Source organism: Serinus canaria, chromosome 4A (assembly GCF_022539315.1).
Source record: "Serinus canaria isolate serCan28SL12 chromosome 4A, serCan2020, whole genome shotgun sequence".
Lineage (NCBI taxonomy): Eukaryota > Metazoa > Chordata > Aves > Passeriformes > Fringillidae > Serinus > Serinus canaria.
Genome location: NC_066318.1, coordinates 18,279,268 through 18,306,657, shown reverse-complemented (window position 1 = coordinate 18,306,657; position 27,390 = coordinate 18,279,268). Strand labels below are relative to the sequence as shown.

The 27,390-nt window shown below is 51.9% G+C and overlaps 1 protein-coding gene, 1 long non-coding RNA gene and 1 other non-coding gene across 6 annotated transcripts; 2 read left to right on the top strand and 1 right to left on the bottom strand.

The window, feature by feature from the left end:
* Positions 1-704: 704 nt before the first annotated feature.
* Positions 705-11,349, bottom strand: LOC103816494 (ras-related GTP-binding protein A). Its single transcript, XM_050974356.1, has 10 exons — positions 11,207-11,349; positions 10,785-10,818; positions 8,806-8,905; positions 7,751-7,817; positions 6,906-7,128; positions 6,386-6,481; positions 5,522-5,644; positions 3,190-3,281; positions 2,283-2,398; positions 705-1,181 (listed from the first exon to the last, which is right to left on the bottom strand). The coding sequence occupies exons 2-10, from the start codon at positions 10,809-10,811 to the stop codon at positions 1,084-1,086; spliced, it is 942 nt and encodes a 313-aa protein (XP_050830313.1). The 5' UTR covers positions 10,812-10,818; positions 11,207-11,349; the 3' UTR covers positions 705-1,083.
* A 74-nt stretch (positions 11,350-11,423) lies between these two features.
* On the top strand, positions 11,424-17,892 carry LOC127059601 (uncharacterized). 4 transcript variants are annotated; one of them, XR_007777573.1, is made up of 4 exons: positions 11,424-11,684; positions 12,169-12,314; positions 12,557-12,677; positions 15,369-17,892. It is a non-coding gene; the product is annotated as an uncharacterized LOC127059601 (long non-coding RNA). The 4 variants fall into 4 exon arrangements; XR_007777572.1 differs by lacking the exon at positions 12,557-12,677; XR_007777570.1 differs by lacking the exon at positions 15,369-17,892 and having other exon boundaries at positions 12,557-13,213.
* Positions 11,701-11,772, top strand: TRNAE-UUC (transfer RNA glutamic acid (anticodon UUC)). The gene has a single exon. It is a non-coding gene; the product is annotated as a tRNA-Glu (tRNA).
* Positions 17,893-27,390: the final 9,498 nt, after the last annotated feature.

Genomic DNA, 27,390 nt, shown 5'->3' with positions numbered 1-27,390 from the left:
GGATATTCCAGAGGCTCCAACACCCGCATCATCCTCTTGCTCCGGGGCAAGGTTGGAGCGTGGGAAGCTGTGACATTCCCAGCAGGGTCTGATCCCAGGCACGGGGCAGCTCCATGGGGGAACAGCGGCTGTGTCGGGGCTGTTCCACGATTCCCACTCCAGGTGTTCCACACCTGCACCCCGGGGAACACAACCTCTGCCACGGGCCCGGCCCATTCACAGCTCTCCGGGGGCTCCCTTGGAGCAGCTCCCTCCCCCACGGGGACGATTCCCACCGAACTCCCCCAGCCCGAGGCACGGCAGCTGCCGGGTGGGCGGTGCGAGACGCGGGTGAGGAATTCCAGGAGGATGGAGCGGGGCTGGGAGCTCTTATGCGGAGCCCCCAGGTTCTCCGGCCCTTTTAGCTCCTCGTTCCCACCCCAGGACTCGCCCCGGTGGATTTCTCGCCTCCCAGCGGGTGTGTGGGCAGGGATACAGGGAAGAGCCAGGCACCGAGGCACCACACCCTTTTGTACACAGTAATTTGAAGCAGCAAGAGAGAATAAAGGGAGGGAGAAGCTGCCAAGCGATTTCCAGTAAATCTCTGGAATGGCTTTTAGCCAAAAACCCCCAAAACCACGAAGGGAGCCAACCAGCCCCTACAGCTCCTGCTTCCCAAAGCTGCCCCGGGATTTGGGAGAAAGCAAACCCACTTGACAAAGCTCTCAGATCTGAAATCCCTGGTAGCAAAAATTTATTTCCATGACCAAAGATGAGGAGAAATTTATAAACTTATTCTAGCAACCATCCAAGGAAACAGTAAATATCCCATCAGCCGGCAGCCACGCATCCAGGAGGGCTCTGTCACACCCCCTGCGGGCACATCACCCGCCCTGCCTCCTTCCCCACCCTCCCGTGCCAGGGAACTCCGGGAAGGTCCGCGGCGGATCCGGCCAGCCTCCAGCTCTAGTGTCCAACGTGATGAGGAGAAAAAACAAGCAGCACACTCATTTGAAAGCCCAACAAAGACATGGACAGTGTTAGATTCTCCTAAAAAGTAGTCCCGATCTGTTTTTTCTCCCCCCAAAGCCCCGGTGCCTGGGATCAGCGCATGAGCAGGCTGTGCTTTGGTCCATCCACCCTCTCCAGCTTCTCAAAGTGTTTCCTGGCGTTCCGGATGTTGATCAGCGTGGCCGCGGAAGCTGCGACGGAAAAGGGACAGGGGAGATAAAAAGAAGTTAAAAAGGGTGAGAGTCACCACGGCCTCAGGGCTGCCTGGCTCCAACAGCTCCGTCTGCAGGGGCTGGGTGCATCCTCCTGCTCCCAAGCCAGGCAAAATCCACAGTGGGATTTTGGGCAGCGTGAAATTTAATGTGAGATTGTCTGGGCAAGGTTTAAGGTGGGATGGTCTGGGAAAATTCAGTGGGGGAAGATCTGGGCAAAATTTGATCTGGGATGGCCTGGGCAAAATTTAACGTGGGAAGGTCTGGGCAAAATTTCATGTGGGATGGGTAAAAATTAAGCATGGGAAGGTCTGGACAAAATTCAGCATGGAATGGTTTGAGTAAAATTTAATATGGGAAGGTCTGGGCAAAGTTTAGTGTGGGACGGTCTGGGCAAATTTAATGTGGAATGGTCAGGGCTGTTGGCTGATCCCAGAATAACGTGAGGAAAAGCCTCTCCCAGGGAGAGTTGCTCATCCCAGAGCTGCTCTCCAGCCCAGCAATGCCCAGCTGGTGCCTCACTGCCAGGGATCCCACAGTGCCTCTAATTCCCAAAGTGAGGACGGCAGGGAAAGCACAGCAGCAGGCCTGAGGAGTGCTGGGCAGTGTCCCTGGAGCCCCTGAGCTCCCAGCAGGAACTCCAAGAGCTGTGTAAACAGGGATCTGCTCCCAGGGGCAGCGGGTTGGCACTGCTGCAGCTCCTCCATGGGATAAATAGAGGCTGCTAAAATTAGAGCCTGTCCACCCGAGACAGCCCAGCAACACCCAAACATGAGCCAGCTCTGCTTCCTCCCCAAGAATCACTGGGGCTGCCAGCTCCCAACTGCCCAAAATAGGCTTTAGGCACGACCTGCTCAGCCAGGTCTGGTTTGGTGGCTCCCTGTGACAGCAGCAGCAGCTCAGCTGTGCCACCACCTCTGCAGGGTCCCGCTCACACTCAATCCCTCTCTCCTAATCAGTTCTGTAATTAAAAACTGATTTTCCAAGAGAAACACAGTTTAAACTGGACTAATCCCACCTTTTTTGAGGTTTTTCTGGGTTTTTTTTGCCCCAAGCAGGTTTCTCTTGACTCTGACTTACGTATGGAGGGGTCTGACATGACCACCATCACATAGGTGTTGGATGTGAAGATGTCAATGAAAGCAGCAAAGTTGGAGTTCCTGACCTCCATGCTCTGGAAAGAAGCTGCCAGCTTACTGAAAAACAAGGAAATAAAGGGGGGAAAAGAGTGAATGAAGAGCTTTTGTGCCCACATCCCTGATCTGAGCTGTTGGGAACAAGGAGGAGCTGCAATTCCCACTTGGCAAGGTGTGGTTACAGCAGGGCTTTGGCTGGGCTTGGTTTTAAAGGCAAATTCCTCAGTTTGGGGCCAAATGAGAACAATATCAGCTGCTTGTGCATTGAATGAAAGAAATTCCAGACACAACCCCCCTGACCAGGCCTGCTCCCCCTGGATAGCAGGGCTCAGCCATTCCCACCTGGACACTCTGGATGAACAGTAGAAATAAGCATAAAATGGGAATATCTGGAGACATCTGAACATCTGTAAACCCCTCCAGAAACTTCTCCATTCTATCCAGCTCCACACATCCTCAGAATTAACCTGGCAGTGGAGCCTGAGGGCTGTGCAAAGTCAAGCTTCCCACTTTTCCACTGAAAACAGGGATAAACAGTGCCTGCAAGACCCATCCTCCCCAGGCAGCCCTGTGGGCCTGGGCTGGAGCAGAGCTCTCCAGCTGCCATTCCCAGTTTCCAAGAGAAACACTTCTGATCACTTCAGCCCTGGAATTCCTCTGCCTTGATCCAGGAGGAGGAGGCCTGGAATAAAACAGCACCAAAGCTCTCCCACCACGTGCAAAGGAAGAGTTAAATTAACATTTAAATGATTTGTGTTCCAGTAATATTGGCTGCTGAGGAGCCAAACTGGGATTCTCTGGAAAAAGCTGGAATAGCCCTGATGTCCCCAGTGCTGATGGGAGCAGCTCACCTGCAGCTCAGCTTGAACTGTTTGATGATGTTGCTGATCTTCTCAAACCTGTGCACATCCCGCTGCTCCTTGCACTGATAGTGGGAGATCACCTGGAGAGGGGGCACAGCCAGTCAGGATTCCAGCCCAGCCCTTCCACAGCGGGTCTGGGAATGCCTGGGGAGCAGGGAGGACCCCCTTTGCCTTTGGCTGACTGGATCTTGGGAGTGTTTACAGAGATTCTTGTGGGGTTTTTGTGGAGAAACTCTGACAGGATCAGCACACAAAGGATTTGCCAGGTGACACCACTGTCCCCTCTGAGGGCTTCACCTCAGCAGCAATTTACATCTTGATCCAAAAATAGGTGGAAACAGAGTAAAAAATGTGTCCATCACCTCAGGAATGGGCTCAGTACTGTGATGGATTTTCCCTCCCATCCAGCACAGGCAGTGACCCCAAAGCCAAATCAAGCTGCTCCTCCCCAAGAAAAGCAGCTCAAAGGCAGCTGGTTCCTTGGGAATTCCTTCTCCATTTCTTCTCTGACTCCAGTCAGAGCAGAGGGAACAGCCCTGAGTGCCTGGATGCCAACACCCAGAGGGTCTGAAGGGCTTTAGGAACCCTTGAAAACATCTCCATAAACACTCCCACCGAGTTGGTGGCCCCAGCCCTTTGTTGTTCAGCCACATGGAGTGAGAGCTGCATTTCCTGCCCAAACAGCTCCATCCCCACAGCAAAGCTGACAGGAATCTCTTCCAAACCTTAGGCCGCTGCTTTGAACTCTTCACAATCCCAAAATCAGCTCTCACTGGACGTGTCACTGCCTTGCACAGGGATCTGAAACTGCTCTATTCAGGGAGTCACATTTAACAGGGTTTTTAGGGGGTTTTTCCTCTTTTTTCCCTTAACCACCTTAGACCCATCACTTTTTAAACTTGCCCAATTATTCCCACAAGCACAGTTTTAGCCATATTCAAGACTTGTAGTTGCCAGCTTTCAATTTCCTTCCTAAACTTCCCAGATGAGGTTTTTTCACTACAATTTAAATAAAATTTCAGAATAAGATTTCCCAAAGAGATTTTCACAGGAAGATTTTCCTTCAAGAGAAGAGAGTTCTGGGAATGTTTAAGTATACGAAAAAAAAGGGAGTCTTTTAAGAAGTCACCATTGCACTTAAATTAAGAACACAATTTTTGAAGAAAAGATAATTTCTTTCAGTTAAAAATGTTCTTGTAACAATCACACTGTCACACACCCCGAGGTGGAACTATTCATTATCTCCAAAAGGTCAAAAAGCAGAACCTGCCAGGCATGGCAAGTGTTTGTTTCTGATAGTTTAAGGAGGAAAAAAAACTCATGGCTCCTTTCCCAAATTCCCTCCATCATTTCCAAATCACCAGCAAGGAAAACACTCCAAATAATTCAAGTATTTCCTTCAGCTCAGCAAGAGTTTGGTGCAAAGTGTGAAGAGCCCAGCCCAGCAATCAGGAATATGGACAAGCACCAAGAGTGGTTTTATCCAGCACCTTGCAGAAGGAATGGGAGCACAGGGACTTGGAAAAGCATCACAATCCCATGGCTGACCCCTCATCCATGCTCTGGATTTGCAGAACATCAAAAATCAAAAGAAATCAGGTCCAGCTCAAATGCCCCAGCAGGAGGAAGTGAAAATGTTTGGTTTTAAAGCTAGAAAAGGTTCCTGCCCTGTGCAGAGGGGGATTCTCGGAGCAGTCCCACCACAATGGGGACATGAAACACTTCCAGAGCCTGCAAGAGGAAACCCCAACCAAACCTCAGCTCAGCTGCTGCAGGGGGGAATTCTGGGATGGTCCCATGGGCCACAAGGTCCCAGCAGCTGCTTTCAGAATCCCAAGGCCTGGATCAGGGCATTCTGCACTGGGGCTGGCACCTCCCAACTTCCATGGAATCCCACAATGGCTTGGCTTGGAAGGACCTCAAAGCTCATCCACTTCCAACCTGACACCTCCCACTGTCCCTGGCTGCTCCCAGCCCCAGTGTCCAGCCTGGCCTTGGGCACTGCCAGGGATCCAGGGGCAACCACAGCTGCTCTGGGAATTTCATCCCAGCCCCTCCACACCCTCCCAGGGAACAATTCTCAATTCCCAATATCCCATCCATCCCTGCCCTCTGGCCGTTGGAGCCATTCCCTGTGTCCTGTCCCTCCATCCCTTGTCCCCAGTCCCTCTCCAGCTCTCCTGGAGCCCCTTCAGGCCCTGGCAGGGCTCTGAGCTCTCCCTGGAGCCTTCTCCTCTCCAGGTGAGCACCTCCAGCTCTCTCAGCCTGGCTCCAGAGCAGAGGGGAGGGAAAGGGAGGCTCCACCCAGGGAGAAACTCACCAGGAACGTGGCTCTCTCAAACAGCAGCACCTCGTCTGCCTCGATGATCTGAGCAAAGTTCCTCAGGTTCATCTCCAGCTGCTGCACGTTGGGGATCAGCTGATAGACAATGCTGGACCAGGCCTGGACAGGGAGACACAGAAAGGTCCCACCAGCTCCTCTCCGCAGCCCCTCATGAGAAATGTGCTCCCAGAGGGATTTTTGGCACTTCTGGGTGCTGACAGCCTGGGAAGCTTCTCCACCCTCCATGCCCAGATCCCAGAGGGAGCCCAGACCTGAGGAGACCCTTCTCTGGCCCCAGTTCTTCTCCAGCAGGCAGAGAAACTACAGCGCTGCTGAACAGACTTAAATCAGTCCTGCTTTAAGTTGGGAATGCTTCTGTCTCCTTCTCCCACTCAAGTTCACAGAGATTTTTAATCCTGAGCAAGGTCAGCACTCAGATGGACACTTGGCAGCTCATCCCTGACCCAAACAAAGTTCCACCTTATCCCAATAGGCCAGGAACAAGCCCAGGAGGGGCTGGGGGATGTTGGGATCACTATCTGTGCTCATCCACACTGGGATTTTCCAAGCTCAGCCTCCCCTCCCTGCCCAGCTGCTGACCCAGGTGTGGGGCAGTGGCAAAATCACCCTTCCCAGAGCCAGGGGGATATTTGGGATGCCTGTCTGCCAAGTTCCTGATATTTACCACACACTCCTGACTTTTTAAAATTAATTATTTAAACCCAGGATTAATTTGGGTTTCACTGCCAGCCAGCAGATGCAACAGCTGCAGAGCTGAACACACCAGCAGCAGCTCCAGGGATCCTCCTCCTGCTCTGCTCCCCACTGGGAAGGCAGATGTGGAGAGGAAGATGCACCAACCTTGTAAAGTGTCTCATCCCAGATGGAAGTTCTGAAACAAACACATTCCAAGGGCCGGGAAAGGCGCTTCAAGTCTTCCTCACGCTCCTTAAAAATCTGGGGAGCAAAGAGAGTTGAGGGTTGAGTGAAATGTTCCTGCCTGTGCTGTGGTTGCTGTATAGATTTATGGGATGAGTTTCACATGGATCTCTGGGATACTGCAGGGGAGAGTAGCCAGGAACCCTCCCAGGGAGCAGCAGGGCCAGGGATGTCTTGCCGCAGAATCCCAAAATCGTTTGGGTTGGAAGGAGCCAAGGTGTGCTGGGAGCTCTGGAACCAGGCAGGAAAGGCTTTTCTTGTCCCTAGAAATCAGCACTGCTGTTCTCCACTGGATTCTAGGATGACACACTTTAAAAGAAGGCAGGAAAAGCTCTGAGGACATCTGAGAAAGCCTTTGAGGAACAGCCCCGAGGGGCTGCCTTTGAGGTGTGACCCACAGGGCACAAGGGGTGCGTTTCCACGGCAACTGCCAGCTCCTCACCAGATCCCGCTGGTCCTCCTGCACCAAGTCCATCTTGTGCACCAGGCAGAAGATCTTGGCATCGGGGGAGTTCTGCAGAATGGCCTCCAGGCAGGACTGGTAGTAGTGCATGTCCTTCTCCAGCTCCCTGCTCTCCACGTCGAACACGTAGATCAGCACCTCCACGTTGCGGAAGATGTTGTCCCTCTGGCTGGTGAAGTAGTTCTCCATGAAGGTGTCCTGGCTGGGGGAGCAGAGCAGGACACTCCCTTTAGGGCAGCTCCTGCCTGGCAGGCTGGGTTTGTGGGAAGCTCCTCCTGCCAGGAGGGTGAGGCTGGGATTTGGAACTGCAGCCGCCACTCGAGCATGCCCTGGGCACTCCCAAGGAAAGCTGGATGCTCCTGGAGAGCATCGGCCCCCCAGTCCCACAGGAAGCCAAAGCTTCCCTCATGTCCTGCTGCTTCTTGCCCCAGGTTGGCTTTAAGGAGCTATTTGTGAAAGCCCACAGCAGCAGGAACAGGTGAAATGTGACCCAAAGCATCAGTTCAGCCTTAAATCCCAGGATTTAAATCTCCTTTAACTCTGGCTGAACATGACTGAGATGTTGCAGAGGCCATGGAGCTGAGGAAGGGACACATTCCTTGAAAAAAGCTGCTTCCAGGAGCCACAGGATCAACCTCCAGCATGGCCTCTCTGCACAAATCCCACCTGGATGGAGCTGGAGTGAGCCATTCCAGCACCTCAGGACAGCAGAAGGAGCATTCCCTTGGCACCACCTCATCCCTGGGGGAGGAGATCCACTCTGCTCCATCCCTGATTCCCCAGAGCCTCCCCCAAAGGCTGGGCCAGGAAGAATCAGTACCTACCCTCCACAGTCCCACAGGTTCAACACCAGGTTTCCCAGGAATCTGACGTGGGAATGCTCCACATCAACTGCAAAGAGACAGCAGGAGCTCACTGACTGCACCACATCCAGGGCAGAGCTTGGGCAGCCAAAAATCATGGAAATCAGCACCAAATCATGGAATGGTTTGGGTTGGAAGGGATTAAAGTCCTCATTCCAGCCCCTGCCACCCTCCATCATCCCAGGCTGCTCCAATCCTCATCCAGCCTGGCCCTGGACACTTCCAGGGATGGGCATTCCTCACAAAGCAGCCCCACTTTGTAAAATCCCACCAAAACCCCATTTCCCAGAGGAAATCAGGCCTCCCTGCCCACTGCTCTCCTGAGAAGTGCAGTAAGTGTTCCCCTTCACTCACACATTCCCTGGGATACTGTAGGAATGACTGTGCAGGGCTTTAAGCCATCCCTAACAAAATAAACCAGGAGCACAGGGAATGTAAACTTCAGGAAGAGGTCAAATCCATGGCAAAGAGGAAATTTACACCAATCCCTGACATTAAATCCACACAGGCTCCTCCCAGTGAGAAGCACCAGATCCCAACAACTCATCCACCTCTCCCAGAGGAATCACTTCTTGCTCTTTCCCAACAAAGGCTTTGGAAAGAGAAGAAGGAAAGGCATTCATTAAGCCCAGTGCATCATCCTGCCAAAACCACAGGGGCATTGCAGGAGCCCTGTGCTGGAGATCCCTGCAGGAGCAGGAACGTTCCTCCAGCACAGAGGAGGCTCTGACAGGAGTAGCTGCACCAAAGGCTGCTTCCTGATCCCAAAAAAGTGAGTTAAGGATAAAAGTTGAACAATAAAGCAGCAAAGCCAATCCCAGTGCTGCCTTTCCCTTCCCTTCCCTCTATTTCCTGCCTGTCCCTGGCTGATCCCGAAGCTCCCAGCAGGGTGTGGCAGCTGGGAGGACCTGCAGGGACACACTCAAGAGACCCAGGGATCGCTGCAGGGAGCGGCCCCGCCCCTCTGATGAGGGGCTGGAGCCCTGGCTGCGGGAATGGGGCCGGCAGTTCCTTACTCGTGGCCCCCAGGCGCCGCGTGTCCCGAGCGATGTAGTTGGCAAAGATAATGGATCTCATGCTGGTCTTCCCAGACCCACTTTTACCCATCAGCAGCACCTGCACACAGGGAAAGAAGGAAAAATGAGCTCTGTCAGAGCACTGAGTCCCTCCCAGCTCCCTCGAGCTGACATCTTACTGCCAAAGCCACTGAACACAGCAGTGGCACAGTCCAGCTGGGAATGCACCAGAAGAGAGGCAGAGAGCAGCACGTGGGGAGCAGCTCAGACACCCCAGCCACTCCTGGGTGGTCACTGGGCCACGGTCATCCCACCTCCCTGCTGTCCTTGGGAAGATTGAACACTTTTCACCAAAAACACAGACAGGATTTGGGAAAAGCAGGAGCTGCTTGCCCATTCCCAGCCCCTCCCACCTGATGGCTTTAGTGCCACCAAAGGACTTTAAAGATGAGGAACAGCTTTGTCGCAACCCTCCAGACCAAAACCAACCCCTCAGGCTCCTGGTTTTCCACCCCAAACACTCTGTCCTAACCACACAGCAGTGGGAGGGACCTTAAAGACCTTCTAATACTGCTCTTTCAATAAAACGACTGGTTTTCCTTTCCCCAGATACCAGGGACATTCCCAGTTTCAGGTGCCAGAAGACAAAAAAAAAAAGAAAAAAAAAAGGGAAAAGCAGATGAGACAACCCAGGTCAGCATCCCCAGAGCGGGGGAGACCCTTTATATGGCACCTGTGATGCCTTTCCAGAGGAGACTCTTGACTCCATGATATCCCATCTGTGCAGACCTCAGGGGAAAGGAGAGGCAGCCAAAAAGTAGGGAATGCTGCTGGGGGTGGGGATGAGGGGAGACAGTCACACCAGAGACAGTCACACCAGGCAAGGCTTTACATTGTTTTCTAAAAATAAAAATTAAACAAAACAAACCCATCAGTGGCAGCCAACATAGCCTTGCTCGCAAAACCCAGCTGTTAAACAAGTTCCAGTCACAAAGCCAAATCCAGCTCCTGGCAGCAGCCCTGCCAGTCTGCCATCCAGGAGGGATTTCAGGAGAACAGCCCAGCGAGTGCCTGCCCAGCCTCCCACCCCCACCCTGGACAGCAGGGCAGGAGCTGCCACAGCCTGGGCACAAAAGCAAGGCACAATTCCCCAGTGCTGTGTGCTCAGCTCATCCCTGCAGCAGCTCCGTGCTGGGAGCACCCTGGCCAGAGGGAAGCTGCCCACAGGCTCCAGGATTGGCAACAAGGAGCGTTCCTGGCTGTTCCACACCCAGGAGGGCTGGGGAGGGCCCCCAGGATGCTGTCCTGTCCTGTCCCCGGAGCTGATTCCAGAGAACAGCCAAGCTCTTATTTCACAGCACCAGTACAAAATCCCAGGCAGAAACTCGATCCCACTCTGAGGCACAGCCCAAAACAGCCCCAGTTCCCAAAGTTTAGGCTGCAGAGGCCTTGCAAAGGGGTCAGACAGCAGCACGGAGAGCCAGGTAGGGAACCCAACCCTACCTCACTGTGGAAAGGCAGCCAGATATTCCTTTAAGAGCTCCGGACGTGCTCCTGCTGGGATACACCCACCCCTGCCATGTCCAGAGCTGCTGCTCCTTCCCCACGTGTTAAATTTCATCCTCCTGGAGCCCTGAATCCCCTCGGGGCTCCTGGGACACCTCAGAAGGGTGGCCCAGGGACATGGGAGGGACAGCAGATCCTCCTCCCTGAGCACAGGGTTTTGCAGAGAGTTTTGCAACAGCCCCAGCAGCGCCCGGGGAACAGCAACTGCCGGGGAAGGCTCTGCAGGAACCCAGAGGAATCCATCCAGGAATCCATCCAGGCCAGGATTAAAGCTGGGTTTAACGCCTGGCACCTCCAGCAGAGGATGCAGAGCTGACTCCGAGAGGCACCGGAGCCCCATGCGAGGGACGGATACAACAAACGGCGTCCATGGATGGGGAAGGGAAACACAGGATCCTCCTGCCCGTCCTTACCTTTTTCTTCATGGCTGTGCTTGGCATCACACACCTGCAGAGAGAAGCCCACCTTGGATCGCCGCGTTCCACAGGCACAGGATCCGCTCGCCAATGCCGATCCCAGTGCCGGTACTGGGGAAGCTGACACAGCCCCAGCTCCCCTCCCCCTGCTCCGGCCCATGGGGAACTCCCGCTGCTACCGGGAAACCTCCGGCGTTCCCGAAACCACCCGGCCCGGCTGGGATGGCTGCGGCCCGGCCGGCAGTGCCTCGCAGCCCCTTCCCACAGGATTCCCGCAGCCCCTTCCCTCAGGATTCCCGCAGCCCCTTCTCCCGGCACGTCCTTCCGTTCCGCCGGGATTCCCCTCAGCCCCATCCCCGCGATTCCGCCGGGACTCCCCGCAGCGCCCGCGCCCCCCGGGCCGGACCGCGCCTCGGTACCTCCGGTGGCGATGGGTTGCTCGGGGCCGGCTTGAGGGACGATGCCGGTGGGACCCCCGGTACCTGCGGCAGCTCGGGGGCGCTGCCGGTGTGAGCGCCGGCAGGTGGGGCGGCGCGGGGCGGTGGCGGTGCCCGGGCCTGTGGCGGTGCCCCCGTCCCGCCCCCACCCCCCCCGCTCACGGGACCCAGCGCTCGGCGGCCGCCGCCGGTCACGTGAGCACGCGCCCCGCCCGCCCCGCGCACGCGCGTGCCCCCCGGTGTCACGTGATGCGGGCGCGGGGCGGGCGAAACCCCGGTCGCCATGTTGGATGAGGGCAGCGTATCTCTGGCAAGGTGGGGGTGTTTATTGGGGGTCCCGATGAGTCCCAGGATTCTCGGTGACTCCCGGTGTCTCCCATGGAACGGCAGAACAGGATCCGGCAGAACCATTCTGGCAATTAACGGGGCGGGCAGTACCCATTTGAGACACGCGGGTAAGGTGCGTTTTCAGCGCCTCCCATATGGTCTAGCGGTTAGGATTCCTGGTTTTCACCCAGGCGGCCCGGGTTCGACTCCCGGTATGGGAAGAAGTACTTTTTCCTGTCGGATCGGGAAACACCCCGCCCTCCTTTCCTGTTTTTCCGCACGTTCTGCCTCAAAACTCCCTCGGGACTTGATTTTTCCACTTCTGCGGCAAAATTTCTCGGCCCCAAGAGCCCCCTGAAGCCGTAGGAAGCGCCTTGCCTCTGCAAAGGCAGCCTCCCACCTGTTTAAACGTTCAAGTGCCACGGAGCACAGAGCCCCCAGCTAATTAACATGGCGTTAATTGGCTTTTTCTCTAACGCAAGCAAGAAAATTCCTGCTTGTGTCCCACGGTGTGTTTAAACCACCCTGACTTCCTCAAGGCAAACAGGATTGTGCTGAAGATTCATATATAGTAATGCACATAGGATATATAGATTTATACATGTTTATTGCTGAAGGGACTCCTGGGAGCTCCCCCAGACCTGCGGGACTCAGAGATCTGGGGAGATCTGCTGGGCTTTCCTGCCTTCCAGAATTCCTGGGCCATCACCTTGGGTGTCCCCTCCCAGAGCCCTCAGTCACCTTGGGTGTCTGTGAAAAATGGGTATTGTATGATTGGCTTTTTGCAAATATTAAAAATGAATATTATATGTGTTATGTTAGTAAGTTACGCTTTATTAATTGTCTTAAGTAGAGTGTTAAATATAGTTTTAGGTTATAACATAATGTTAAAATAGAAACTATGCTATGTAAGATACTTTCTTTAAAGAAAGGACTTGCACCAAGGTAGCAGCCACAGGACTCCTAAATCTTCCAGAGAAAAAGAATTTATTGCTCTCTTATCAGAAGAAACAAACTTCTTCCTGCCTTGCTCATTCCTGAAGATGCCGTCAGGATTCAGAGGAAGAAGCTGGCACTGCCCAGACAGAATCCTGTGTTTGAATGGAATTTATGCATCATGGATGAGGTGTATGAATATGCAACAGGCTGTCGTTTTTAAGGGTCAATCCTCTGTTAACGGGGGCCTTTTTTGGGTTTATTTTGCCCAGAAAGAGGTACCCGGACTGTCCATAACTCTTTGTTTTTATTGTCTCGTATTGTCCTAAATCCTAATTGTCCAAATTTTTATTACTCTAATTATATTACTATTTTTATAACCATTTTATTACTATTAAACTTTTCAAAATTTTAAAAACAAGGGATTGGCATTTTTCACAGTGCCCCCTCCCAGAGCCATGTCACCTCAGGTGTCCCCTTAGAGCCATTAGCTTGTCTGTCCCCTGAGCCCTCACGTGTCCCCCTGAGCCCTGTCACCTTGGCTGTCCCCTCTGAGCCTCACCATCCTTCCCGGAACCATTGGTCACCTCGGGTGTCCCCTTCCAGCCCCATCACCCCGTGTGTGTCCCTTCTGAGCCTTGCCATCCCCCTCAGAGCCATCACTCCTTTGTGTGTCCCCCCCTCAGAGCCTTGTCACCCCCTCCCCAGCTCTGGCATTCATCCCCTCCTTCCCTTGGCACCTGGCAGTTTCAGGCAGCTCCAAGGAAATTCCAGCCTGGCAAACCTTGAACTGTTTGATGGGTGGGAAAGGCAGTGCTGGTCCCACAGGATTCCAGGTTTTGAAGCTTTTTGAAGCTTCCCCCCCCTCCTCCCCCATTCCTTAAAGCTTTTGAAGCAAACATGGACATAAAAATGGGTTTAGATTTCTCCTTTAAAAACCAGGAAAGATGGCAGGAGAACACCCACCTTCCTTCCTTCTTGTACTTGATTTTAACAAGTGTTTTCTATTTACATTTCAAATATCCTTGTCAGACCCTGAACCCCAAATTGCAGAGTTTTGTCTGACTCTGGGTTATATTCATGCAAAACAAATCTCAGGAGAAGCTGTGGCAGTAACTTTGTGTCCCCTAAAACTGTGCCAAGGTCCATGAGAATCTGAAGCCATTTTATCTCTCTGTTCCTCTTGCTGAACTCTCAGATATCCCAGTTAAGCAGAAAAAAAGATCCAAGTCTGATTAGCCGTGAAGGGGGAAGAGAATAAAATGTGGGGGTTTTGTTCCCTCTCCTATCCCCCTTCCTTCTGGACTTCTCCTCTATTTTTAAAGCAGATTTTTGAAGAAAGTGGTCCAAAGTCAGAATATTCTGATAAAATCTGTCTAATTCCCTGATGTTCTTGCAGGAGAACAACTTGTCTCCAATTCTGGAACTCAGTTACTAACTGAGCTGCACAATGACAGCATTCACTCGCTGCCAGCAGCTGCTCTGAGCTGTCCTTGTTCAGCACGAGCCTTCTGCTCACAGATCCTCTACACTCAACTTGTTAATTTTTGAAGTTTTATTGGCCAAGTTTTCATTGAACAACCTAAAAGGTGTAAAAAGTGCAGCTCAGGGGCTGTGCAGAGATAACCCCTCACTCCAGGAGCCAACTGCACCCCCTGAACAAGCACTGAGCACTTCAAACTCCTGCTTTTGTGACTGTGGCAAACCTCAAAGGGCTGAAGGAGGTGGGGCTCAGCTCCTTCCTTGACAGACTGCCCTGGATTTGGGATTTAGGGCTGTTGGCACAGAGATAAAAAGATAAAGGCACCAGCATGCCCTTCATCTTTAGCAGCAGCACAGGAAAGCAGGCAGGAAGTTATGCTCACTCCCCAAAATATCCCAATTTATAAATACAGCCCACAAGACAAAAATAGCTTCACCAGCAGGTATTGTTTAATTCAGCAGTGCTCTGAAATAAACCAGTGACCCCATAGAATCAGAACCCTCATTGTCAAGGAGAAAAACCCCAAAGTGAGCTGCCAAAACCTGAAGACTGAAACATTGTGTGTAAAATGTGCACAAAAAGCACCCTGGGCTCACTGCTCTGATCAAAGTTGTACTCAGGGCTCAGCAAATGTTCCAAGGCTCTCCCTGCCTTCACTGAAGGGTTTTCTTCACACACTGAACATTTCCATCGGTTTTAGGGAACAGAGAGCCACAAAATGAGCAGGAAGGTGTTTCACACAGGCACAAAGGGCTCTCAGGGAAATGAGGCACCTTTAGAGCTCTGGGCAATTTTAAACAGGAGAAGTCAACAGCCAGGCCTTCCTTCGTCTCCTTGGCCCACCCTGACTGCAGGGGATCAATACATGTTATTTAAATCCAGGGCGGCAGTGCCCTGCGTGCAGCACTCAGTCCTTCCAAGGCCCCAAAAATCAGCAAAATCCTCTGCAGGAGGTGAGGTGGGCTGAGGGCTTGAAGCCTTTGTGCCAGTGCTGTCGTGGGTAATTAGCACAAAGTCATTAATTACCAGACTGGGTTGGGTTGGAAGCACCTTAAAGCTCATCCAGTTCTACCCCTGCCACGGGCAGGGACACCTCCCACTGCCCCAGGGTGGCACTCCCTAAGAAGAGTGGCTGTCCCAGAGCTGTGCAGGCAGCTCAGGCTGCCAGAGCTCCTCTGCTGCTTCCCAGGCTCCGTGCTCCCCTTTCAGCTGCCCATGCCTGGCAAGAACTCTGAACAGCATGTGCAGGGGAAAGGAGGGGATCAGGCATGATCAGAGGCAGGTGCCTTGTGTCCTGGATTGCCAAGCAAATTGTATCTATTTGCCATCTGTATGGCAGCTGTCTCCTGTTCAGTGGGCAGTTTTCCTTATCTCTTTCACACCCACTCTTCCCTCCAGGGAGACCCCTGCTGATAAGAGGCCATTGGATGTCCCTGCATGGCTGATAAGAACTGCAGCATCCCACTGGGAGATGTGAGCCTAGGGGGAGGAGCCAAGCATTCCTAACTGGATATAGTCTGGAGATTCTGAAACACCAGCACAGCTTCTCCACTGGATTTCCCAGAGGAACAGCAGCTGCCTCTTCCCCTGGACCTTCAGAGGCAGAGTGCACCCTTCTCCAGGATCCCTGCTCCAGCAGAACCACCCCTGGCATTGCAGGAGGGCTGAGCCACAATTCCAATGGCACTGCTGCCAGCACCCTGACCCACAGGGTGTCAGGCTGTGCTCTGACTCTGTCAGTGTGGGTTTGATTTACTGCATTGTTTATTTTATCTTTTAATTTTCTTCCCTATTAAAGAACTGTTATTCCCTGCTCCCTTATTTTTTGCCTGAGAGCCCCTTAATTTAAAATTTACAGCAATTCAGAGGGAGGGGGTTTGCATTCTCCATTTCAGGGGAGGCTCCTGCCCTCCTTAGCAGACACCTGTCTGTTCAAACCAAGACACCTTGTCAGAGGGAGTCTCTGGCAGCACACGGAGATTCCTTTCTATTCCAGCTCTGCTTGGAAAGCTGGGTGCCTGCGCCTCAACCATCCTCCTCTCCTGCAATACTCCTGTCTTATCTCCTGCTTTCACAGCTGCAGAATCCTCCTGAAAAGCTGCCAGGATTGCAAGGGGCAAGTGCAGCTTGCACAGAGCTGCTAATGAGCCTGTCAGATCCGATGGCACCCAGAGGGTCTGCCTTAACTCTCTGCGTGCATCTATCGGTAAAAATCAGCACAATATTCACCCCAGCTCGGGGCAAGTGCTGCAGATTCCTCCTCTCCATGCTGGGAAGCGCGGGGAGTGTGCCAGCAGCTACCAGCCAGCAGCAGAACAGGGCTTGGAGAAGTTCACCATGGATAAACCACAGCCTGGAGCAGCTCCTTGACCGCATCCAACTCTTCCTTTGGAGAGGATTTGTGACCGGGTTTCTGCCCTTCTGCTGCCTCCAGCTCCAGGACACGAACCGCAGCCGCCTCTTCCACGTCCCTCAAGCAGACCTAGCCTGGAAAACTCTCCCGGCAGCAGCACAGCGCCAGCCCCTTCCACGGCGTGTCCCCCAACGAGACCTGCCACCCACAACCGGCGACTCTTTCCTTTGACCCTCCTAAAGCCACCGTGTGACCCCTGGGACGCCCTGGTCCAGGTCCCGGAGCCCAGAATCGCCCCCGAAGCCCGGAACTGCCCCGGGGCCCAGAGCCGCTCCCGGGGCCCAGAACTGCCCCTGAGCCCGGGACCGCTCCCGGGGCCCAGAACTGCCCCTGAGCCCGGGGCCGCTCCCGGTTCCTTCGGCGCCGCTTCCCGGACCGGGGCCTCGCCTCCTCACGGCCCCTGTGACGTAACCGCCGCGCCGCCGGCTGCGATTGGTCGCTTCTGTCCCCGCGCCTGCGCACTGCTTCGGCTGAAGAGGCGATTCCGGGTTGCTGGGGTTCGGCACGGCCGCTCGCGGTGCTCCCGGTGTTCCCGGTGCTCCCGGTATCCCCGGTTTCCCTGGTCGGGCAGTTCCACCCCTCCGCCACCCGCGTGATGTCTGAGGCGGCGCGGGCGGGGCGGCGGACACGGGAGCGAGCGCTGCGCGTGCGTGAGGCGCGCTGCTCCCGGCGCCCCCTGGCGGCCGCCGTCGGTGCCCCTCAGGCGCTGGGAGCCTGCGGGCTCCTCCGTCCCTGAGGGATCGCTGGGGCTGGAAAAGCGCTCCGGGATCACCAAATCCGGGATCACCAAATCCGACCTGTGACCCGTCCCCACCTTGTCACCAGCGCACAGCATTCCTTGTCCACCTCCAGGGCTGGCACTCCAAACCGCAGCGGGCAGTTTCAGCCCCTGACCGCCCTTCCCATGGGGAAATTCTGCTGATTTCCATCCCGAGTTCCCCTGGCCCAGCCTGAGGCCGTTCCCTCTCCTCCTGTCCCTGTTCCCTGGAGCAGAGCCCGACACCCCCGGCTGTCCCCTCCTGGCAGGAGCTGTGCAGAGCCAGAAGGGCCCCCTGAGCCTCCTTTGCTCCAGGCTGAGCCCCTTCCCAGCTCCCTCTCCAGGCTGAGCCCCTTCCCAGCTCCCTCAGCCCCTCCTGGGGCTCCAGCCCCTGCCCAGCTCCGTTCCCTTCCCTGGACACGCTCCAGGTCCTGCCGGGATTGCCCCAGAGCTGTCCCCATCACTGGAGGTGCACCAGCAGTGCCAGCTCAGGGGATGGGCACTGCCCTGCTCCTGCTGTCACACCATGGCTGGCACAAGGTGCCCTTGGCTTTGCCCACCTGGGCACACCTGGGCTCGTGTCCAGCCACTGTCCCCCGCACCCCCAGGGCCTTTCCCAGTTTTCCAGCCCCTCTTCCCCCAGCCTGGAGACCCAAGGGCAGGGCTGGGCACTTGGCTTCGCTGACCCTCACAGTTCTGCTGCCACCCTACGGATCCAGCCTGTCCTGGTCCCTCTGCAGAGGCTCTGCAGAGCCTTCCAGCAGATCCACCTCCCACCCAGCCTGGTGCCATCTGTGAATTTACTGATGATCATCCCCTAATCCAGATCATTAATAAAGATGTGGAGCAGAACTGGGCTCAGTGCTGATCCCTGGGGGACACAAGACTGGTCCCAACTGGACATGGCACCTTTTCCACTATTCCCAGCCCTCCCTGGGCTGGCCATCAGCCAGTTTTCAACCCTGCCCAAGTGACCCTGTCCATGGGCGGCAGCTTTTCCAGCAGCTCCAGCACAGCAGCACCCTGGGAGGGCTGAAATGAGGCACAAGGGCAAAATTCCATCCCAAAGAATAGCCTGAAAAGGGGAAAAGCATTGGGAAAAGCCACAGAGGATGCTGAGAAGAAATGACCCAGCTCCAGGGCCCAGGGACAGGGAAATGTGTAATTCCAGCCCAGAGAACGTGAGCTTCTAGAAATAGAAAAATTAGAATACAAAATTAGATACAGAGAGAAAAATAACTCCCTGCACGTGTAAAACGGAATAATTGGGAGAGGTGGGAAAGCTCAGGCAAATCCTTCACATGTCCAAATGCTGGAGCAAGCTGAACCTTCCAGGTGTGGCTGTCAGCACAGGGATCAGTGCTTGGATCCATCCATCCCTCCATCATCCATCCATCCATCCATCCATCCATCCATCCATCCATCCATCCACCATCCATCCATCATCCATCCATCCATCCATCCATCCATCCATCCATCCATCCATCCATCCATCCATCCATCCATCCATCATCCATCCATCATCCATCCATCCACCATCCATCCATCCATCCATCCATCATCCATCCATCCATCCATCCATCCATCCATCCATCCATCCATCCATCCATCCACCATCCATCCATCCATCCATCCACCATCCATCCATCCATCCATCCATCCATCCATCCATCCATCCATCATCCATCCATCCATCCATCCATCCATCCATCCATCCATCCATCCATCATCCATCCATCCATCCATCCATCCATCCATCCATCCATCCATCCATCCATCCATCCATCCATCCATCCATCCATCCATCCATCCATCCATCCATCCATCCATCCATCCATCCATCCATCCATCCATCCCTCCATCATCCATCCATCCTTCCATCACAGCTGGGCTCCCAGGTGTCCCAGCACCTCACCAAAAGAGGTGTTTCGTGGGTTTTAGTGAAAAAATCCCTTTTCAGTGAGTCCCCAGGTGCTGGGGCTGGCTCTGTCCAGCCCCACAGCCCAGAGCAGAGCAGAGGGATGGAGCTGAGGCAGGAACACTCCACAGCATCCCGTGGCTGGACTCAAGCCAGGATTTTCCTTCCTTCTGGAAGAGGTTGATATCAAGGGTCCCCTAAACTGCCTTTCTGCTCCATTATTTTATACACTTCAGCAGGGATCACTCAGAAAATCCTGTTCCCCTCATGTCACCTGGCACCATTTGTTATCCTCAGTTCCATCTCTAGAGCAAACATAAACTTCTAATTTAATTTAAATGAGATTCTGCAAAATTTAATCATCAGTTTCTACCAACTTCTTTTTCCTTTTCTTTTCATCTTTTTTTTCTCTATTTTCTTTCTTTTCTTTGTTTTTATTTTCCTTTCTCTTTGTCACTTTCTTTTTCTGTTTTTACATTTATTTTTGGTTTTAATTTTATTTTTACATTTAATTTTTCCTTCTCTTTCCCTTTCTGTTTCCCATCTCTTTCCCTTTTTCTTTCCCTTTGCTTTCCCTTTCTCTTTTCCATTTTCTTTCTCTTTCTCTTTTCCATTTTCTTTCTCTTTCTCTTTTCCATTTTCTTTCCCTTTCTCTTTTCCTTTTTCTTTCCCTTTCTCTTTTCCATTTTCTTTCCCTTTCTCTTTTCCATTTTTTTTCCCTTTCTCTTTTCCATCTCTTTCTCTTTTCCATTTTCTTTCCCTTTCTCTCTCCTCTTTTTCCTTTTTCTATTTATTTTTCTTTTTCCTTAAAAAAATATTTTAGCACATCACTTGCTGTTTAATGCATAACTGAAAACTTTTTAGAAACAGTAATTCCACGTTTAAGCTTTGATTATTAGATAGGGAATTCCCCAACACTCTTTAGGTCAAATCTCTTCATTTGATTCACATTTATCTCTAAAAACTGCAGATTGATTATTCAGGGTTCAAGTTCCACCCTCTCTGCTGAGGAACAAAACTCTCAGACCAATCCCTAAAATTTTACTGGAAAATGCAGCTTCTCACTCCAAGTGCTAGAGCTGTCCCATGGGAAAATCTGCCTGAACCAGGGAGTAAAATATCCTGTAAAATATTCCCTGGCCTGGAGTTGGGTCAGCAGCCGTGCCCAGGGAAGGTCCAGATCGCCTTCCTGGGGCGTGAGAACCGCTTTGGCCAAGGCAAAACCTCCTCTGGTGCTTCCCCTCCCTCCCTCAAAACCACCCAAACCCCCCAAACCTGAATGGGATGAGTTGCATAAATCAGGATTAAAATCACATTTAGGGCAGCCTGGGTGAGATGGAATCATGAATTCGGGGGTTCACTACAAACCCCAAGTTCCCTGGAGGTGCAGGGCTGGCCAGGAGCTGGGTCCTGCAGGGACACAGGGTGTGGGGAGGCCCCAGTGCTCCCCCTGATCTCTCACATCAGTTCAGGCCCTAGGGGCCTTGGGAGCTGCCCAAAGAGAGGCTCCTGTGGATCTTGGAGTCCTTGTGCTCACACGTGTCTGGAACCTCCAGGGAGCAGGAGTTAGAGAGAAACATCCTGTGGGATTCTCTGAACCTGAGAGAAGCAGTGAGAGAATCAGAGAAAAGAATGATCATGACCATTCTTATCTCCCTGGCTGCTACCGTGTTGTGCCACAGCAGAATGCAGTATGGAGATTGATTACCCAGAGTGATGGGGTTTGGTTTCCTTGTGTGTGCAGGCTGTGGGTCAGCAGGCAGTCACAAGACTCTGGGCAGTTGAGTTGAGTTGGGTGCTTGTGCAGATTCAGTGTAGATGTAATGTAACATAGTGTAATAAAGTATAGAATAATATAGTATCATAAAGTAATCAATTAGCCTTCTGATATTATGGAGTCCTCCTTGACATTTCCTGCCTTCATGGGCATTGCCCTGCTTTTACCATAACATCCCATAATGTTTCCTCACCATCCTGAAATCCTCTCCCAAACCAGCTCGAGGAATGTTTCTGTTTGGGAGGCTCTGGTTTGTTTGTTGGGGTGGACAGGGAGGGCTGGGTTTCCCAGAAATGAGTGACGATGCTAAAGGACTCCTGTTATTCCCAAATTCCACAGCTCCTCCCCACTGATCTCGAACTTTTCACACCCTTGGATTTTCACCTCCTCAGCACAGCACCACCTTTTGGCCTGGCAAACTGGGAACCTGAAATCAGAGTAACCAGCAGCCAAGGGTCTGTTCATCCATCCTCTGGATAAACCACCTCTCATGGGAGACAGGAATGAATGAGGGAAGCAGTTTCCAGAAAATGGCCAAAACTCCTGGTCTTGATCCCTAAATTTGCAATTAGCAGCTCATTATTTAAGCAGAGCCTTCCTGGATTCGCTCAGACACTCTCAAACCTTTCTGAAAAGTTACTCCAACCTCAGCAGCTCTGAATCACTTGGAATAATTCCTTCTGCAGAAGAGATTTTAACAATTTACCTTGTAACCCCTGGGTTTTAATAATTGCAAAAGCTGCAGGGGAAGAAGTAAAACCAGAAGTAAAACCACTTTCCACTTATTATGAGTTTACCAACATCATCCATAACGTTTAAAACCCAGCAGCAATAAACCCACACAAACACTCTCCCCCTAAAGAACAACCCCATCCTTTAACAATCCTTTTCCTCTCCCCAGATTTAGCAGGGTAACGACACGAGATGGAATTAGCACAACTCCAATAACAACATTATTTCTGTGTTCTTCAGCAGCTCGGGGCTCTAAAACCATCCCGCTGTTGGCAGGATGGAGCTGGGCTTTCAAACACACACCAGCAGCAGGGCTTGAGCAGATGAGCCTGGAGTGAGGCACTCAGCTCCTTATTCATGGATCTTGAGGGAATTTTGTTTCACTTGTTATATTTGGGGCTCTTCTGGTCAAAGAAACCTGCCAGGTTTACCCTCCTGTCAGGTTCTCTCTTGCCCCATTATCCTGCCAAGCCATTGAGCTCTTTCTTAGTGAATTCCAGAGCAATTCAATGGGTCTTGCTGGAGGAATGAGGCACAGAGAGCAGGGAATGCTCTGTGGGGCTGACTGCAGCCCCCCTGAGCAGAGCCTGACAGCTCCAGCCCGCTCAGGGAAGGGCTCCTGCAGCTCCTGCCAGGCTCCTTGGGCCCAGGTCTGGCTGCTGAGCAGGAGTGAAATCCCTGTGTTTCACAGGACAGAGAATTCCCATTTACAGAATTCTTTTATTGTTAATTCTGAGCTCCATGGGATTTGTCCAACTCTTCCTTGCTGGATCACAAAATACCTGAAGTCCAGAACAAAAGAAACCACCTGTGTCCTTTCCAGAACCTTTCAGGGACACTTTCCACTGCTCCTACCAACCCCACCCAGGCTGGAATTCCGTGGTTCTGTCATTTTTTATCCACGGGGGAGAACTCTGAAGGTTCAGTGGGAATCAACATCCATCAGAGCTTCCTTCAGTTCTGCCCTTTCCATGGCTCTGGAGTGAGGGGAGCACTGGGGTGGGAACAGTCTGCCCTGGAATTCACTCACCTGAATGACCCCGCTGGAAGCCCCCCAGAAACCCCAAATCCAGCAGTTCTTGTGCATCCCAGAGCAGAGATTCCCTTGTGTATCACCCACAGACTGGGAGCAATTATTTCTATTATTTCTATTTAATGGTAATTTCTATTTCTATTTATTTCTATTTCTATTTCTATTTCTATTTCTATTTCTATTTCTATTTCTATTTCTATTCTATTTCTATTTCTATTTCTATTTCTATTTCTATTTATTTTTATTTTTATTTTTATTTTTATTTTATTTTTATTTTTATTTTTATTTTTATTTTTATTTTTATTTTTATTTTTATTTATTTACAGTCCCTTAGCTGTGTTGACCAAGAAAGCAAAGCTCCAATTGTTGATGAAATTCATCCCTGGATGAGACACAAACGAGGGAATGAGGGATGCAATAAATACAACTGCAGGTTTCATTGTCCAAGGGAACTGCTGGAAGTGTGAAGGGAAGCAGATTCCCTGTTTTTTACATATTTATAATATGAAAACCTTCCTCTCCTACAACTGCCAGCTCCCATGGCCATATTAAATAACCTAATTCTTAAAAAGTGGCTTTGGAGCATATTGATTTGCTCTCTTTTGCCTGTTTTCATTCTGTTCCCCACAATGACCAGACAATAATGACAAAATCAAAATGTGTGTGGCTGTGGCTGTGAGGAGAGAGAAAAGCAGGAGGCTGGGCTGTGTTTCCCCATTTTCCCCATAAGGGGATGTCTGTGTGTCTCCTTAACCCTTCCAGCAGCCCTAAGATATATTTAGAGAGAAGCCAGGGAAAGGAAGGCTCTAAATAGCTTCAGTTTCAAACCTATGAGATGAGAAACTGGGGAAGAAGAACCACTGACAAAAGAGGAGAATGTGGTAAAGATATTCTGAGATGGCTCCAGGACTGAATTCCTTCTGTTCCCTCCCACTGTGGGGATAAAGAGAGATTGTAACATCTATAAATTAGGGAATAAGTGATCCAGAGGGCAGGGTGGGGTGAAAAAGGAGCCCCTGCCCTGTGGAGAACAGAGCCAGAGGTTCCTGGAGCCCCAGAGAACCTGGACCTGCTCAGGGCCAGTCCTGCTCCCTCACTGCCCCTCTGCCACCTGGAGCTTGCTCCAAGCTCAGCTGATCCAGCAAAACCTCAGGGGGGAATAAATCAGTTCTGAAATAGAGGGAAATCAATCAGTTCTAAGCCAGGGGGAGATCAATCAGCTTCTCCTCCCAGCCCTGCCTGTCCCCTCGTTTTTCACTCCTTGTGAAAAACAGCTGGAGCTGAACAGCCCTGCCAGCCCCTGGCAGCTCCAGCTCTGCCTTCCCACACAGATTTAAGCCTGGCCTATCTCCTGATCTTCAGTCAAGGACCTGAGCTCTGTCCTTCAGGAAGAACCAAGCCCAGCTACACCTGGCAGCAGAGTCAGGCCCAGCCTTGAGGACAGAACTGATTTCAGGACGTTTCTCTGCACATTTTCTCAGCTTCAGATGAGCTGGGCTTACCTGGACAACCTTAAACTTCCACCTGAGGGGAAAATGACCCAGAGCTCTCCCCTGGCTGGGGGTACTGGGGCATTTTTAGGCTGGTGAGCTGTGAAATACCGGATTTGCTGGGGGCACAGCAGCTCCAGGATGGATCCTGAGCCTCTCTTTAATTTTGCATTCTCTTTGTCCACCAGCCCTGTAAATAAAGGGTTTGAGAGCAATTCTGTGGAGTTCTGCTGAGCAAGAGCCCAGAGAGCTGCTGGGTTATATTTTCCAAGGATTTTATAGCCATAGAAACAATGAAATCCTTCAACATCCTTCAGTCCCTGCTCACTCTGAAGGCAGAGCTGAACTCTTGTGCTTTAATTCTTGCTGCCAGTGCCAGCTCCAATCCTGCCCAGTCTAAAAAAGCCACCCTGGAGCATTTATCCCTTTAGAAAACAAATGAAACCCTAAGGAAGGCAGTGCTCCCCGAAACCTTTGCACAGCAGAAATTAAAGGCACCCCAGAAGGCTGGATCAACAAAAGTGAGCCCAGAACTGAAGGAGATGAGAGCAGGGAGGAAAATAAACCTGCAACATTCCAGCTCTCAGCCCCAGGGATGAACACATGGCACCTGAGGACGTGGACTGTGTGACCATGGTGGTGGCTGATGATCTTAAAGGCCTTTTCCAGCATTAAGGACCCTGTGATTCCAGGATTTTCTGCCTTTTCCTCCTGCTCTGGGGCTGAGGAACCCCTTGACTGGAGCAGCCCCAGGAGCCACAGGCTCTGCAGGCATTTTGAATCCAGCTCTCTGTGTTTGTGGAAGGTGGCACAGGAAATCTCTCAGCCCCAGAGCATCTTCCAGCCCTGAACAGCAAGACAGAGCTGAGGTGAATGATCCCCTCCAAGCTCCTTCCAGAGCCATTCCAGTGGCAATCAGAGGCAGCAATTCCTGGAGAAATAGCTCCTATCAAATTTAGGAGCCTTCCCTTGGGGAGGAAACATACATTTCCCCTTCTACCTGTCATTCTTCTTCATTTAGGGACTGAACAAGGCACAAAATCTGGCAGGCTTTAGGTAAAAAATGAGCTGTTCATGGCAAAGAGAGCCTAAGTGGTTAAAAAAAAAAAAAAAAAGCCCTAACTGTTGGAATCAAGATGCAGTTAATAGGAGCAAAAATAAATAGAAACAGGCTCTAAATGTAAATGAACATTACATCACCACTGGCATTTCAGCTCCTTTTCAAACACAGAAATAGAAGCAGATCTCACTTGCAGAAAGTTGCTGTGTTCACACAGCCTGAGCTGCTTTGGGGGCACAGCCCTGAACCTTCTGCTCCCCAAAATAATTCAAGAAAGGAGCAAGAGGGATCAGGCAGAGGGGGCAAATCCCAGCTTTCTGGTCAGAAGAGGTTGGGAGAAACACAATTAACCCTGAAGCCCTGAGGAGATGGGATTTGTGTGTGTGTGCCAGCTCCAGGGGAGCTCACCCCACCTCAGGCAGATTGGAGGTGAAAGCAAATAATTCAGTTCCAGCCCAGGAGAAGGCTGGGCCCTTCATGAAGTGGGAGAGATGACAGAGAGAGGGAAGGAGCTCCAATGCAGTTTTAGCAGCAGATTTCTTTCCCAGCTGTCACCTCCAATCCTCGAGATCCACCTAGGCCACACAAATTCCTGGCACAATTTCCAGCCTGGAAATAAACTCGGAGTGCTCTTGGAGTGAGACCTGGAAGCTGGGGCACCTCAGGAGCCCCTGCCCAATCCCTGCCCCCAAATATTGCCAATCCCAGCCCATCCCAGGGGGCACTGAAACTCCTCCCAGTTCCCAATCCCATGGGACCCTTCCCATCAGTGGATTTCTCTGGTCCTCAGGCTGTGCCAGGGGAGGCTCAGGCTGGATATTGGGAATAATTCCTTTATGGAAAGGGCTCTCAAGCACTGGAATGGGCTGCAAGGCTCCTGACATGCTCAGGTCCTGGAAAAGTCGAGGGAGAACAAGGAGAACTCTGCAGCCTTTAACAGGGTGCCTCATCCTCCAAGTGTTTTGAGGGATTTCAGGGAATGAAGACTTAAAGGGCAGCGAACAAAGGCAGCTGAAGAAGGTTTGAGATGCTTTTCCCTCATTCTTACCCACCCTAGATATTCAATTTTATACAAGTTTGTGTCTCGGAGTTAAAACCAAATGCTTCCCTGTGGGAAGGAGGAGATGGATCCTGGGCTCCCATGTGCCACAGCAGGAGTGACAGAGGGAAGGATGTTAATTTAGGAAGGATGGCACACTGACATTTCATCCTGTCTGATATGGCAGAGAGATTTCATTTTTTTTAACAGGAAGAGCTTCAATATTTCACAAAAAATGTGTTGCCTGTGATTATTTGTAAAGCATCAAGGATGGGCTTGGCACTTCCCTGACAGAAACACTGGCAGGTCTCTGCCTGGAGGGATCTATAATTGGAGCAGAGCAAGGGAAGGTGATGGGAAGAGTGGATGGGAGGACAGGAAGGCAGCAGAGGGAGATCAGGAGGAGAATTAGGGATTTTTTATTCTTTACTGGATTTTTTTGGTTCTTTTCATGTCATCTGTTTTAAATCCAGGCTTAAGATCTGATTCAACTTCAGGGGTTTTTTTTTTTTTTTTTTTTTTTTTTTTTTTTTTTTTTTTTTTTTTTTTTGCTGCCCAAACTTTCCTCTGGCCCTGACTGGAACAGAAAACCAAAATGTTGAGATTCCTCCTGGAATAAAGAGAAGGATGGTGTGAGAACAGCCTCACTTTGCCAGGCGGGAGCATTTCCCTGCAGGGTCATCCTTCTGGAAACAATTCTGGCCCACGGAAGGGGAAGCAGAGAGGGACAGGCAGGGAGTGACACAGCCGGGCACAGGGAGGCCTTGGGATGTCTCCAGGCTTGTTTGTGGAAGGTTTGTGGGAGGTGGGCTGGAGTTTCTGCCAGAATGAATTGAACCAATCCCCCTGGGGATCCCCAGCTCCCTCCCAGGATGCTCCTGCAGTGCCGTCTCCAAGGGGTTCATGGAATTTCTGCTTTTTCCTGCATGGATAACAGAGCACAAAACCCCTCCCTGCAGGAGCCCCAGCACTAAAAATCCCTGAGGAACACCTGGGAGCAACCTCGGGCAGAAGGGGAAGGGCCATGGCCTCAGCTCCTGGCTGCCAGCTGGGGGGATGTTCTGGGATGTAGGGAAAAGCCTTGGCTTTCCACCTTTTCCCTGCGTGGGAGGAAGTTTCTGCCACCAAGGAACTGAGCTGGGAGCAGCAATCCCAGCGTTCCTGGAGAGAAATCGAGGATCAGCCGGGGGATGACATGACC